At 41.3% G+C, this 12,500-nt stretch overlaps 1 protein-coding gene across 1 annotated transcript in view; it reads left to right on the top strand.

The window, feature by feature from the left end:
* Positions 1-6,831, top strand: part of LOC110162715 (obscurin-like protein 1) — a 74,280-nt gene extending 67,449 nt beyond the window's left edge. Inside the window, exons 18-22 of the mRNA XM_055162243.1 lie at positions 159-320; positions 626-730; positions 1,556-1,822; positions 3,648-3,917; positions 6,649-6,831. Of these exons, the coding sequence (XP_055018218.1) occupies positions 159-320; positions 626-730; positions 1,556-1,822; positions 3,648-3,917; positions 6,649-6,662 (818 nt within the window). The 3' untranslated portion in view covers positions 6,663-6,831. The remainder of the gene's footprint in view (positions 1-158; positions 321-625; positions 731-1,555; positions 1,823-3,647; positions 3,918-6,648) is intronic.
* The last annotated feature ends 5,669 nt before the right edge of the window (positions 6,832-12,500 follow it).

Below are 12,500 nucleotides of genomic sequence, written 5' to 3' on the forward strand. Positions count from 1 at the left end.
ACTCCCAACACTGGTCTTATGTGTATTCCCCCAAATCCTCCAGATGGGGGCAAGAGCCTGTTATTGATTACGTTGTAGGTTGCCCCGAAATAAACAAAATATACAAAATACACACAACATCATCTTCCCTTTGACCTCTGACTCCTGAACTGTTTCAGAGCGAGAGCTGGTGATTCTTCATGAGCTGGAGGATCTGGAGATCGAAGAAGACCAGAACGCTGTGTTCATGTGTGAACTGTCTGTGGAGGATGTTCAAGGAGAGTGGTACAAGAAGGGAGAGAAGATCCAGAACACGAGCACCATCAAGACCAGACAAGAAGGTGAGAGAGAGGGACGGGGGGAGGAGGAGGGGAGGAGGTCCATGGAGAGAGGGACCGGAAGGAAGAGAGGATCCAAACACGAGCACTATGAAGAGCAGATAAAAAGGTGAGAGAGAGGGCAGGAGGGAGGGAGCAATGGAAAGAGAGGGAGGGGTAGAGGAAGGGAGAGACGATCCAGAACACAAGACCACAAAAGAAGGTGAGAGAAAGAAAGAAGGAGAGAGTCTGTCATCTCTCCATCTGCATACATGTTTCCACAGACTTCCCCGTGCTGTTCCTAATGCTGCTCTTGTGTGTGATTTCAGGCACGAAGCACTTCCTGCTCATGTGTAACGTGCGGCCGGAGGATTCTGGAGAGATCAAGTTTGTGGCTCGACACGTGGAGTCTGTGGCCTATCTGGACGTGGAAGGTACTTTTCCACCAGAGTGTTTCATTCAAATCAATCAAATCAAACCATCAGTGCCAAGAGGAGACACGGACAGACGGAAAGTATTTGAATATCGTTCAAAGCAATCGCTGCATTCTTTTTAAAATTTTATTGATTCATTTTTTATTTAGAGTTTGTGCCAAGAGAGAAAAAATAATCATACACATACTCACTTACAGTGTGTATACACTGTAAACAACAGAAAAGCACATTTCTCGAAAAGTGTGAGAAGAAGAAAAAACTTAAATGAACCCCTGATCATGACAAAGTTTTAAAAATGATGTGGTTTCTTCTGTATGCTGATCACAGAACTTTACAAATATTTACAAATTTCATACTATGGTTGTACAAAATAATAATAATGAAAAAGAAGGCACAGAAGTTTATCGTTTATAATCATATCAAAATAAGCAAAATGAGAAAAAATAAGATAATTTTCACATTTTTATGCTGTATTTTTTTTTTTTTTTTTGAATTGATTATTTACTTCCTTCCTTCCTTATTTACTGCCTTCCTTCCTACCTCAATCCTTACTTCCTTATTTACTTCTTTCCTTCCTTCCTTCCTTCCTTACTTACTTATTTACTTCCTTTCTTACTTCTTCCTTCCTTTCTTCCTTCCTTCCTTCCTTCCTTCCTTCCTTTCTTCCTTCATACTTCTTACTTCCTTTCTTCTTTCCTTTCTTCCTTCCTTCCTTCCTTCCTTCCTTACTTACTTAAATCATCGTACATCCAAAGACACGCTGCACTGAGCTCAGACACACATCCTCAGTGCGTTGTCCTTGCTTCATTTCTTGTCTTGTTCCAGAGCTGCCGGTGAGCATCGTGAAGCCTCTGCGGGACCAGACGGTGGTGGAGAAAACTCGAGTTCTTCTCGACTGTACCGTGTCTAACCCGCGCTGCTCCTGCCGCTGGTACAGAGGCTGCAGCGTGATCCTCCCCTCTGAACGCTTCGAGATCTGCAGTGAGGGCTGCACCAGGAAACTCATCATACAGCAGGTGGCGCTAGAGGACGACGGCACGTACAGCGTGCAGGTGGGAGAGCACAGCTGCTCTGCTAAACTCACTGTGGAGGGTAAGAGCTCAGGAATCATTTTATTTATTATATTAACAAATGAACGACTGAGAGAAGGACTGGCTTCAACTAAAACACAAATAACTAACACCTTGAACCTTGAAGTGATGCAAATGTCCGGGTTTTCATTACCGTTCATTGGGCCATTAAATGGAGCGTCTCTCGTAGCTCTGTGCATCAGAAGGAGCGAGCAGACACAAACAGTCAGTCAGTCTGCAACATGCCGACGCACAAATGTGCATTTGACAATGACTTGTACAAGAAATTGTCCGTTTTCCGTCCTGGTTGGGACAAATGGGAGACCATGTGCACAGGTTGCGAGGTGAGAGTAGCTCAAAGTCGAGGCCCCGCCCTCCACCCCCGGTAAGGTGTCCGGGTTTTCACAAACGGAAATATGGTCACCCTAATTAAAACTGTGTAATACACTGCTCCTCGTTGTTTAATCCTTTCAAACATACTCATATAAGTAAGTTTGTTTATATATTTTTTGTTATTGTTACCCAACACTCAAAAGACTAAACTACTGCCATAAACCAACCACATTAAACATGACTGATTGATTGTTGAGACAATAATGTTTTATTTTGCAATTTTAACACAGTAAAGAAATTCTGCAGATATTCTCAATGTAAAACTCCAGCATTGTTACAGCTTCATGTGGTTCAAATTTCATTTAGAAATATTAATCAATTAGAAGATTGTCCAGTTTGATTTTCTTAATGGGTGATACTCGAAAGATTGGGCAGTGTTGCGCCGTCATATTGATCCAAATCTACAAAAATGCAATAGTGTGATGTGCAGCTCTCCACAGGAAGGGCAATCCGTGTATCGTTCGTTCATTCATTTTTCAAAATAAAACAAAAAATAAGAAAACAAACAAATGACTATTTTCTCCATTATTTGTCTACAAAACCAAAATGAAAAAAAAAAAAAGGATAATGAATTTGTTTTTTCAGTTTTTGATTTTGTGTATATGAAAAAAACTGATAACATTTCCTGTTTCCATGACTTAAACTGTGATGCCGGATACAGGACTGGTTTAGTCTTCCTGGTTTAGACCTGGTTTAATCCTGGTTTAAACCTGGTTTATTCCTGGTTTAGTCCTGGTTTAGACTTGGTTTAATCCTGGTTTAATCCTGGTTTAGTCCTGGTTTAGACTGGTTCAGGCCGTATGCGGTGCAAAAATCCGGCATTGCAGTTTAAGGTATGGAAACAGGAAATGGCCGTTCTATGTTTTTTTCCATTATTCATTTAGACACAAAATCTAAAACTGAAAAACACTAATCGTTATCTGTTTTTTTTTTTTTCATTTTAGTTTTGGAGATAAATAATGAAGAAAATATTTTTTTTTCTTTCACTTTCTTATTTTTGGTTTTATTTTGAAAAATTGAATGAATGATATTCGGGGCCACAGCCTGCAACACTTTGTCATAACATGACGTGCCCAGCTCCCACTGGACACCACAAAATTCTGTGGATTTGTTTCTTTTATTAAGTCATTTGGGATCAATGGTGAGATTTAAAATGTGCAAATGATAACATGATGATCCTCATGATGTTGGAGATTATAACTCTACAGCAGACACAAGCACAATAGATCTTCCTTCATAAAAGCTGTTCACTGTGTTCCTTTCCTTGTATGTGCAAAGTTCACTTTATCGGCCCCTGTTCCTCAGTACTCAGCTGCTTGTGACCTCTGACCTCTGCCCTCTAGTGTCAGGGTGACTGAGATGGGCTTAGATCAAATAACAGGATGAACAGTATCAGAAAACAGTTTAAAGTCTGTCCTTCTTCCTTGTCTCTCTTCTCTCTCTCGTGTCTCCAGCCCAGTCGGTGTCTCTGGTCCAGGAGCTGTCAGACGTGCAGGTGCGGGCCCCGGACGAGGCGTGTTTCCAGGTGGAGGTGTCAGCTCCGGTACAGAAGGCTCCGGTGTGGACTCTGAACGGAGAGGTTCTCCAGCCCAGCCCCCGGGTCCTCCTGGAGAAGATGGGCACGCTCCACAGACTGACCTTCAGGTTGACCTCGGAGGAGACCAGCGGAGACGTGGAGTTCAGCATCGGCAAGACCAGCAGCAGGGCCAGGCTCACCGTCATCTGTGAGTGTGGATAGTGTGCGCTGACGTCACGCTGGGGTGTTCTGCATATATGTCTATGGTGGAATCTTCAGCAGTTACCATGGTGGCACAATGCACACAACAGGAAACAGCCTCAGGATTAAGATAAAAAATACAAAATGGATTTAAAGAGCACATTTTCAGGAGCCTGTGATCAGTGTGAGAGTTCATGGTCCTGTTTAGTGAAAGCGTTTTCAGGCCGGTTCCGGTTCCTGCACCTAATCTTGAACCAACTCGCATGTTCACGCCGGAAATCAGAGCATTCGGGACCCGAAAAGTAAAACTTGGTTCTCCTAAGCGAACCCTGAAGACAGAGAAGACGTCAGCACGTTCATCTGGGTCACACACGGTAAAATAAACAAACAAAGAGCAATTGAAACTATCACGTATGAAACTAAAAGTTTTAAGTCTACAGAAACGATTATGTTCCGTTCGTTTTGCATGTGTCAGTGTTCTCCTGATAAGATTACATCTTTGTATTCGGTGTCGCTGCCGCCTTCTCCACAGCAGATCCATGTTGTGTCAGAGCTTGGCGCATGTAAATAATGATTTGTATAATTGCAAATCCTCGCTGGGGTTGATGATGTGATCCATGATTGTTATTTTCCTCTCTGTGACATCCGTTTTTGTCTGGCCATGTTTTTATTTGGTGGTAAATCCACTCCCTCTGTCCATGACGCGTTATGGGTTTACGTAAATAGTATGAACGAGGGTCGTTCACCGATGACCACTTTGGTTCCCAGGGGCACTGACGCGGGAACCAGCCCCGGCACCGTTCTGACCGGCCTGAAAACAGCTTTAGAGTTTAATTTTCAACAAAAAAGTGAAAGTGACTGTAAAAGGACAGTTCTTATAAAAACAATATGAAAAAACCAGAACAGAAATATCATTCATTAGTTAGAGTTAGAGTTTGGACACACACTTGTATTCAGTGTGTTTTTCTTTGTTTCCTGATTTCTACATTTGATATACACACAGAACAAATCAGATGTATGAAGCAGGATATATGGAATTATGTAGCACAGAAAAAAAAAAAATCATTTAATATTTATTATATTTTATGTTCACATCCTCAGTCTTTTCCCATACTTTGTGGACAGTGCTGTAAACTCTTGTTCTTCTGACAGTGAGCTTCATGATGAAGTCCCTGAAACAGTTTTCACTTCATAGCTGTCACAAGTACAAAACAGCGACCGAAAGCAAAGGAAAAAAGCTAAAATCTATAATCTAAAACAAGTGTTATCTAAAACAAGAGTTCTTTTGAGTGTATTTTTGTTTACTATATTCCATAGTTTTCATGCCTTCAGTGAGAATCTATAGTGTGAATAATCATGAAAATAAAGAAGAAACATGCACTACTGATCAGAAAAGTTTTAAAACACCACATTTTTTCCAGTTTTTTACTGTTTACTGTTGACCAAAACTTATTTTAAACTTTTGATTCATGAAAGTGTTCACCTTTGGCAGATATAACAGCTGAACACACTCGTGGCTCGTTCTTTTTACAACAGAAATATTATCAAATATTCTTCAGAAAGTTCTTCCCAAGTCTGTTGCAGAAGTTTCCATAAATGTGTGGCTCTTGTAGGTTGCTTCACTCTTCAGTCCAGTTCATTCCAATCCAACTCCATGGGGTTTAAGTCTGGACACTGTGCTGCTGGACAGTTTTGGCAGAGCTTGGACTTGTGTTTTTTATATTTTATTGTTTTTTAACCTCTGTCTGTTCAGTTTTTACCTTTGTACCATTTCAAGCTCTTCATTGGACTTGCACGACTTGAATTAAAATAAATAACTGGAAAAATGAGCATGTTCTAAAACATTTGACCAGTAGTGTACATGAAAAAGTGTGTCCACCCTGGTGACTGGTCGTGTGTGGTTTGTTTTAAACCTGTTCCCTGCAGAGCATCTCACAGCAGTGCTCATAAGATCCACCAGAGGGCAGCAGCAGCTCTCTTATAGTTCCTCTTTAAACCGGGGTGAACTTTTATCAGTCTTTATTCTAGACAACAATGATCAAAATACAACATTGATTTTAAGAACTAGTCATGTTTCATCCATTAGTCAATGCACTCCTAAACAAAAGTAACATGTATTTAGTATATTTTTATTTTTTGAATGGTCAGCCATCCTCCAAATACAACAGTAGAGCTGAAGTCCTTTGCTTGTTTAGTTGATGAAGTCTTCGTCAGTCAAAATATCAATCAAAATGTGTCAGATTATAAGGATTTGTATAACAACAGAAAGGAGTAAGTAAGTAAGGAATAAGTTATCTGAAAAAAAAAAAGGTATTTCTCTGTTAAGTCACATTCAACTCATGATTCACAAGTTGAATCAGTCTTTAAATAAATACATTGTTTCCTAGTAATTTTGCTTCATAAATAGTAGTGTTCACATGAGCTCCCCCTGCAGGTGTGTTCTTGTCAGTGCAGTTTGGGGGAATAGTTTTGAGAGTTTTTCCACACCCCGTGTTTAGTCGACCGGTCAATGGGCAGGACATGTCTTTCTTGGACTACAGTTCTATTTAACAGAAGACTAGTCCAATTTCAGACCGGAGGATTGTTGACTGACATGTCCGTCCTGCTCCTCTTTAAGTCGCTCTGTCACAGTCGTAGTTTCACGGTGAATCTCTGTATCTAAACATCGTATTTCAGTTTCACAACCGTGACACCAACAGGTCCCGAGTGCCCCCTAAATCTGAGCTTTATTTTTACAGCTGACCCCGAGTGACCCCTGTCTGCTCCTCACTTACCCAAGACCTCACAAGATCCAAGACCCAAGACCTGGTCCAAGTCCCAAGACCTAGTCCTGGTCCAGATCTAGACCTTGGTCCAAAGCCAAAGAGTGTAAACCCTCCTGTCAATGTCCACTTAGCACTGACCGCTTCATTACACTGACTGATCCCAACATACACTATTGTCAGTGCTGGAACAAGTACTCAAGTACTCAAGTACTCAAGTACAAGTAATGTATCACATGAAGAATCTACTTAATTAAAAGTATCTGTTTAAAAATGTACTTAAAGAGTAAAAAGTAAAAGTATTTTAAAGTATTTTGAGGTCTACTAAAACTTCAAATGGAGCAATTAAACAGAAAGAATTTAATTGACTTTTCAGCAGGTCTCAGACTATAATAAAAATACTTTTACTTTTCAGTCCTGTTAAAAATGTAGGTGAGTAGAAAGTACAGATACCTGCTCTCAAATGTACTGAAGTCAAAGTAAAAAGTATCAAAAAGTTCAGATATACTTCAGTGAAGTACAGATGCCTTAAAGTTATACTTAAGTACCATATTTTACTACTTTTACTTCACTCCATCTCTGACTACAGTCACTTTACCTTAAGCTTTACTTAAAATGTATATAACAGGTTTCCATTTGTTTTCATTCTGACTTGGTTTGGAGGACTGTCATTATCATAGTTTTACCTCAGCTAAGTGTCAGTTTGTGGAAAAAAGGTGAGAAGAAAAGTACACAAATACAGGAAGTAGCGCTGAGTTGTAAATCAGAATCCCTCTACTCCATCCAGACACAATTTACGCACAAGAAACACATTTCTCAGACACTTTAAACCTTCATTTAACTTAATAAATAAATGTCACACCATTTACTTGTATTAATTTAATCATAACTGTTGTGTCATTTGGTCCTGTCACACCTGCTGGAACATTACAAACTTCACCAAAATGTCCAAATTACAAAATAGTTTTAGTAAAATCTTCAATCTAATGTTAAGTATGTTTTAGAGAAATGTGATCTAACCTGTTATATGCACTTTAACCTAAACCCCAACCCCCTGAGCTTTAAAGGTTCTATATTACACAAAACTGACTCTTGTGGGTAGTTTCCTCCTCACAAACGCACCCCGAGTTGTGTTTTGTTTTATTCACATGTTTGAGTAACTCTTTCTTTTTAGTCTGTCTACATCTCTGAAGCTCAAGTGTGTGGAGCTTTCAAGTGAACAGCTCCTTTTCCATTTAGTTCAGCAGAGATTGCAGGGCTGTGGTACTCCAGCGCTGAAATCATCCAGATGATTCTAGTGAAGGTGTGTGGAGTTCCTGTATTACCACATGACATCAAAACGTGGAAGTGTTCAGTTTGAGAGAAGAACTCGGTCTAATTATAGAACAGTTTAAACCCCACAATGTGACAAATACCCGCCCACACACGAGTCCCAAGTCCAGGTCTAAAACTAGGTCCAAATATAGACCTGGACCAGAATCCAGATCCATAACGAGGACCTCAAGACCTCTAACCCCAAGTCCTGGAAGTAGGTCTAGATTTTGGGGGTGTGGTCACACTTGCACTTATTTGGTCCCAGTTTAGTTCAGATGTAGACTTTGGTTTGGTCCAGTTTTAGTCCCGGTTAGGTCCAGTTTTGGTGTTGTGCCGTGTTACTGCGTTTTAGATCACACCAATGTTACTTCACACAGATGGAGCAGCTCAAATCAGTCTTGTTCTAGTCACTCCTAGAAAAGATCAGGTCCAACAATGAATTTATTTTTTGGAGATTTCATGGTAAAGACAAATCAAATCAATAAAACTGTCTCATCACCGGGAGCCTGACATCATCACAGTCTAGAATCTGAAATCCACTGGTTTGATCAGGTGTGAACACGCCCCAAGTCCTGACTGAGATTCTGCTGTCAACACCTCATCAGCACTGACCCCAAGACCTCCTGTCCCCCGAGTCCCAGATCTCGACCCAGATCTAGGTTCAGGTCTACTAATTCACTTTCTATTGAAAAAACGTGGCCCCTCTCTCTGTACCTGCTGCTGTGAGCCTCGTCATTTTGGTATTTAAATGTTCGTTTCAGAGTCCTGCATGGGTCCATTTTTGGAAACCCACACCCACCAGCACCCGCCCGTTAATTATATCAAAGTTAAATCCCGCCCAGACCCGTTAACGTTCCACCCGTTACCAATAGTCAAGGACTAAACCAGGACTTAACTAGGTCTAAACCAGGACTGGACAGGACTGAATCTACACAGTGTCATTAGTAGATTATAAATATATACACACTGCAAACGCTGAGCCGATCGCCAGGACCAAACCAGGACTGAACCAGGACTAAACCAGGACTGAACCAGTGTCATTACCATAAATATATACACGCCGAAACTGACAAGCTGGTCACCAGGATTACACCAGGATTGGACAAGGTCTAAGATAGACAGATAGTGAACATACAAAAAAGAGAGTCCACACGACCGTATTCAAAAGACTTGTCTTTACTGACGTTTATTCCCACATTTGTCTCTTTATCTTTTTTCTTTTTTCATTTTTTTCGTTGTAAAACTGCAACAAAACACACAAAAAATGTACATGTTACAACAAAATAAAAGCCCCACTTCCCAGCCCAAACACAGGACAGAGCTAGCAACAGAAACTAGCAATAGGCAATACCGTGAATGTTTCAAACTAATGTTACGACTTTCAGATATATATATAGAAATACAAGAAAACAATATTACAACACAAAACAAGCCGAACTTACGGACAAAGATGCCCCAAGGCTGAAAACAGAGACGTATTCAGTCAGACTGCACTGCGAGCCGATCACGCTTGAAAGTGAGCACATGCGGTAGAAAAACAAAACTTAAAACCAAAGGTGTTCACTAGAGGGCGGCAATCAACTTTATCGCAAACAAAGTATTAAATGTGTCAACAGTACAAATATTCTTAATTTACTCTCTCAGTCTGGTCCATCGTTCCAGGAAGTGTCACTTGTTTCCAGGGCAACAGACATCCTGAATGCTCGTCAGGTAGTTTTCTCGTCATTCATTTGGTTCACTTGACCCGCCCGTGTGTAATCACTACCAGCCCGCATACCTGCCCATACATTCCAGGACGTTAAAACCCGCCTGTTTCAGCAACTGCTTGGTATCCGGTGCAGGACTCTGGTTCATTTTAACCCACTCTACATGGTCCTGGTTTTTTTTTATTTCACTATTTTGTCCCTAATCAACATCTGAACATTAATAACAGACCAATCAGGCAGATTCTTTCCCCAATGTCTGTTCTACTAGTGTTAGAAACAGGTTTGATTGACAACCACATTACCTTCAACTCCACACACCTTCACTGGAAACATGTGGTTGATTTCAGATCTGGAATTTTCCAACCTCTGCTGAACTACAGTAAAGGTAAAAGCTGGTAACTTGAAACTATCGCTTCATGACATCAGAAGGTGGAAGGTGGAGCATTCTGAACTCGTGTTAGTTATCTGAGCGTAGCGATCTGTCTACATCTCTGTTAGGTTTATCTAAACATTAAAAACAAGAAGAAAGACAAGAGATTAATTCAGTTTTACTCATGAGGAGAACGGGCAGAGAGTGGGCATCAGACCAACAGTCTCCACACGTTCTGATGACTCAAGGCCGTTCTCCTCTTTTTATTTCATTAGGAGGCCCTAGTTACAGAATGATAATTCTCAAGGGGAAGGGGAAACCAGCAAAGACATAATAAGAAACTGGTGCAGCTAAGCATAGTACAAACACATAAAACATGATTAACAATCAGGAGGTGCCTTAGGTATGGACAGACACCATCATAACTCTTGCATGTGTGACAGTGGGAGTTGGCTTTATGTGAGGAATCATCTCGAGGTTCACTAGAGCGATAGGACACTGCACACAGTTGTCAAACACAGAGAGGTTATTCAACAAGTGACAAGTGATTGGTACATTATAAATCAAAGAATTGTAGTACAGAAATGGTTAACTCATAGGCCTAGAATATCACACAAGTATTTAGCAAATATGGGATAATAAAATTATTCTGACAATCTCCAAATGTGTGAATGAAACAAAACACAACTCCAGGTTTCAGGAGGTAACAGCATTAGAACAGGACTTATAGGTTATAAAGAGCCATTTCTTTTCATAATATAGGATCTTTAAAGGACTGAGGTAAGAGTGACACATGTAGGATTCTGCAAACAAAATGTACTTCTCTCTACTGTGACCTGTGTGTGTCCATAGGGGGCGCCGTCAGCATGGAGCATGTAGAGCAGCACTTTGTTGTGACGTCATTTACGGCGATGTCCCATAAAAGGACACATGAACTCTATTTGATTTCTTTCTTTTACTAAGCAGTTTTAGAACAATATTCTTATTAAGTGGAACTAAACACTAAATCCACTTTTTTTTTGCTACTAAACTGGTGGTTGAAACGGCATTGTCTACAATTCAGTCTTTTTTTTTTTTTTTTTTTTGGAAACCTTTGTGCAAACTCTGTAAACTTTGTGGTAAAAAATGCCTAAATCTGTTTGTGTGCTGCATCCAGTGGCCTCTACATTTTCAAGTACTATGCAACATCACACAGAACTGCCGAGAGTACAGCCAGGTGTTTCTGATACAAACACCTGATTGGGCAATGTTCTCCCCCCCCTCGCTCCCCTTTAATCCTCCAGACCCCCCCCTCCCCCTCACCCCCCCTTTAGTACTCCAGACTCCTCCTCCCCCCTCACTCTCCCCTTTAGTCCTCTAGACCCCTCCTCTCCTCCTACTCACTCTTCCCTTTAGTCCTCCAGACCCTGCCCCTTCTCCTCCCCCGTCACACTCCCCTTTAGTCCTCCAGACCCCTCCTTCTGCATCTCACTCTCCCCTTTAGTCCTACTGAACCCTCCTCCCTCACTTTCCCCTTTAGTCTTCCAGACCCGCCCCTCTTCTCCCCTTTAGTCCTCTAAATCCCTTCTTCCTCCTCACTCTCCCCTTTAGTCCTCCAGACCCTCCCCTCTCTCTCCCCTTGAGTCCTCCAGATCCCGCTCCTCCTCCCCCTCACTCTCCCCTTTAGTCCTCCAGACCCTCCCCTCTCTCTCCCCTTGAGTCCTCCAGAATCCGCTTCTCCTCCCCCTCACTCTCCCCTTTAGTCCTCCAGACCCTCCCCTCCTCTCTCCTCACTCTCCCCTTTAGTCCTCCAGACCCCTCCCCTCCTCTCTCCTCACTCTCCCCTTTAGTCCTCCAGACCCACCCCCCACTCTCCCCTTTAGTCCTCCAGGCCCCGCCCAGTCCAGCATCTTTGTTTGTAAAGTCATTGTGGGCGGAGTTTAGGTGTTTTATTCCCACTTTAAAGACAAAGACTGTGAAATCGGAGATAATTCCGTGACACATGAGCTCGTTTCAGTCTCTTGGCCCTTTTAATCTTGATTTTGTTTTTAAATCTTTGAGTCTCTAAATGTGGTGGAACCAGGGTTGTGTTTGTGCACTGCAAAAAGAAACATCATGAGTTAAAATCAATTGAATTTGGAATCATTTTGAGTAATTTTGTCAAGTTTAGATTTGAGGTTTTTATTGAAACCATTAACCATGTTCTAGTTGTTTCTCCTCACCATTTCCTCACCCACAGTTGGACTGATCTGTGCATCTTTGAAAAATGCTGTTTTGCAGATCGACCCACATTTTCAGCTCCACTTCTTTCTCCAATCTGATTTTTAAAATGGATAATACTTAAAGGATTGGGCAGCGTCTCGTCGTCACTTCGTTTTAGATCAATATTGTGATTTAAAATGTTCAAATTATAACATGATCCACAGGTGTCACGTATAATATAACAGCACAACAATTGT

The sequence above is a fragment of the Boleophthalmus pectinirostris genome, unplaced genomic scaffold (genome assembly GCF_026225935.1).
Source record: "Boleophthalmus pectinirostris isolate CB_2022bp ecotype Guang Dong unplaced genomic scaffold, ASM2622593v1 HiC_scaffold_1, whole genome shotgun sequence".
NCBI classification, from domain to species: Eukaryota; Metazoa; Chordata; class Actinopteri; order Gobiiformes; family Gobiidae; genus Boleophthalmus; species Boleophthalmus pectinirostris.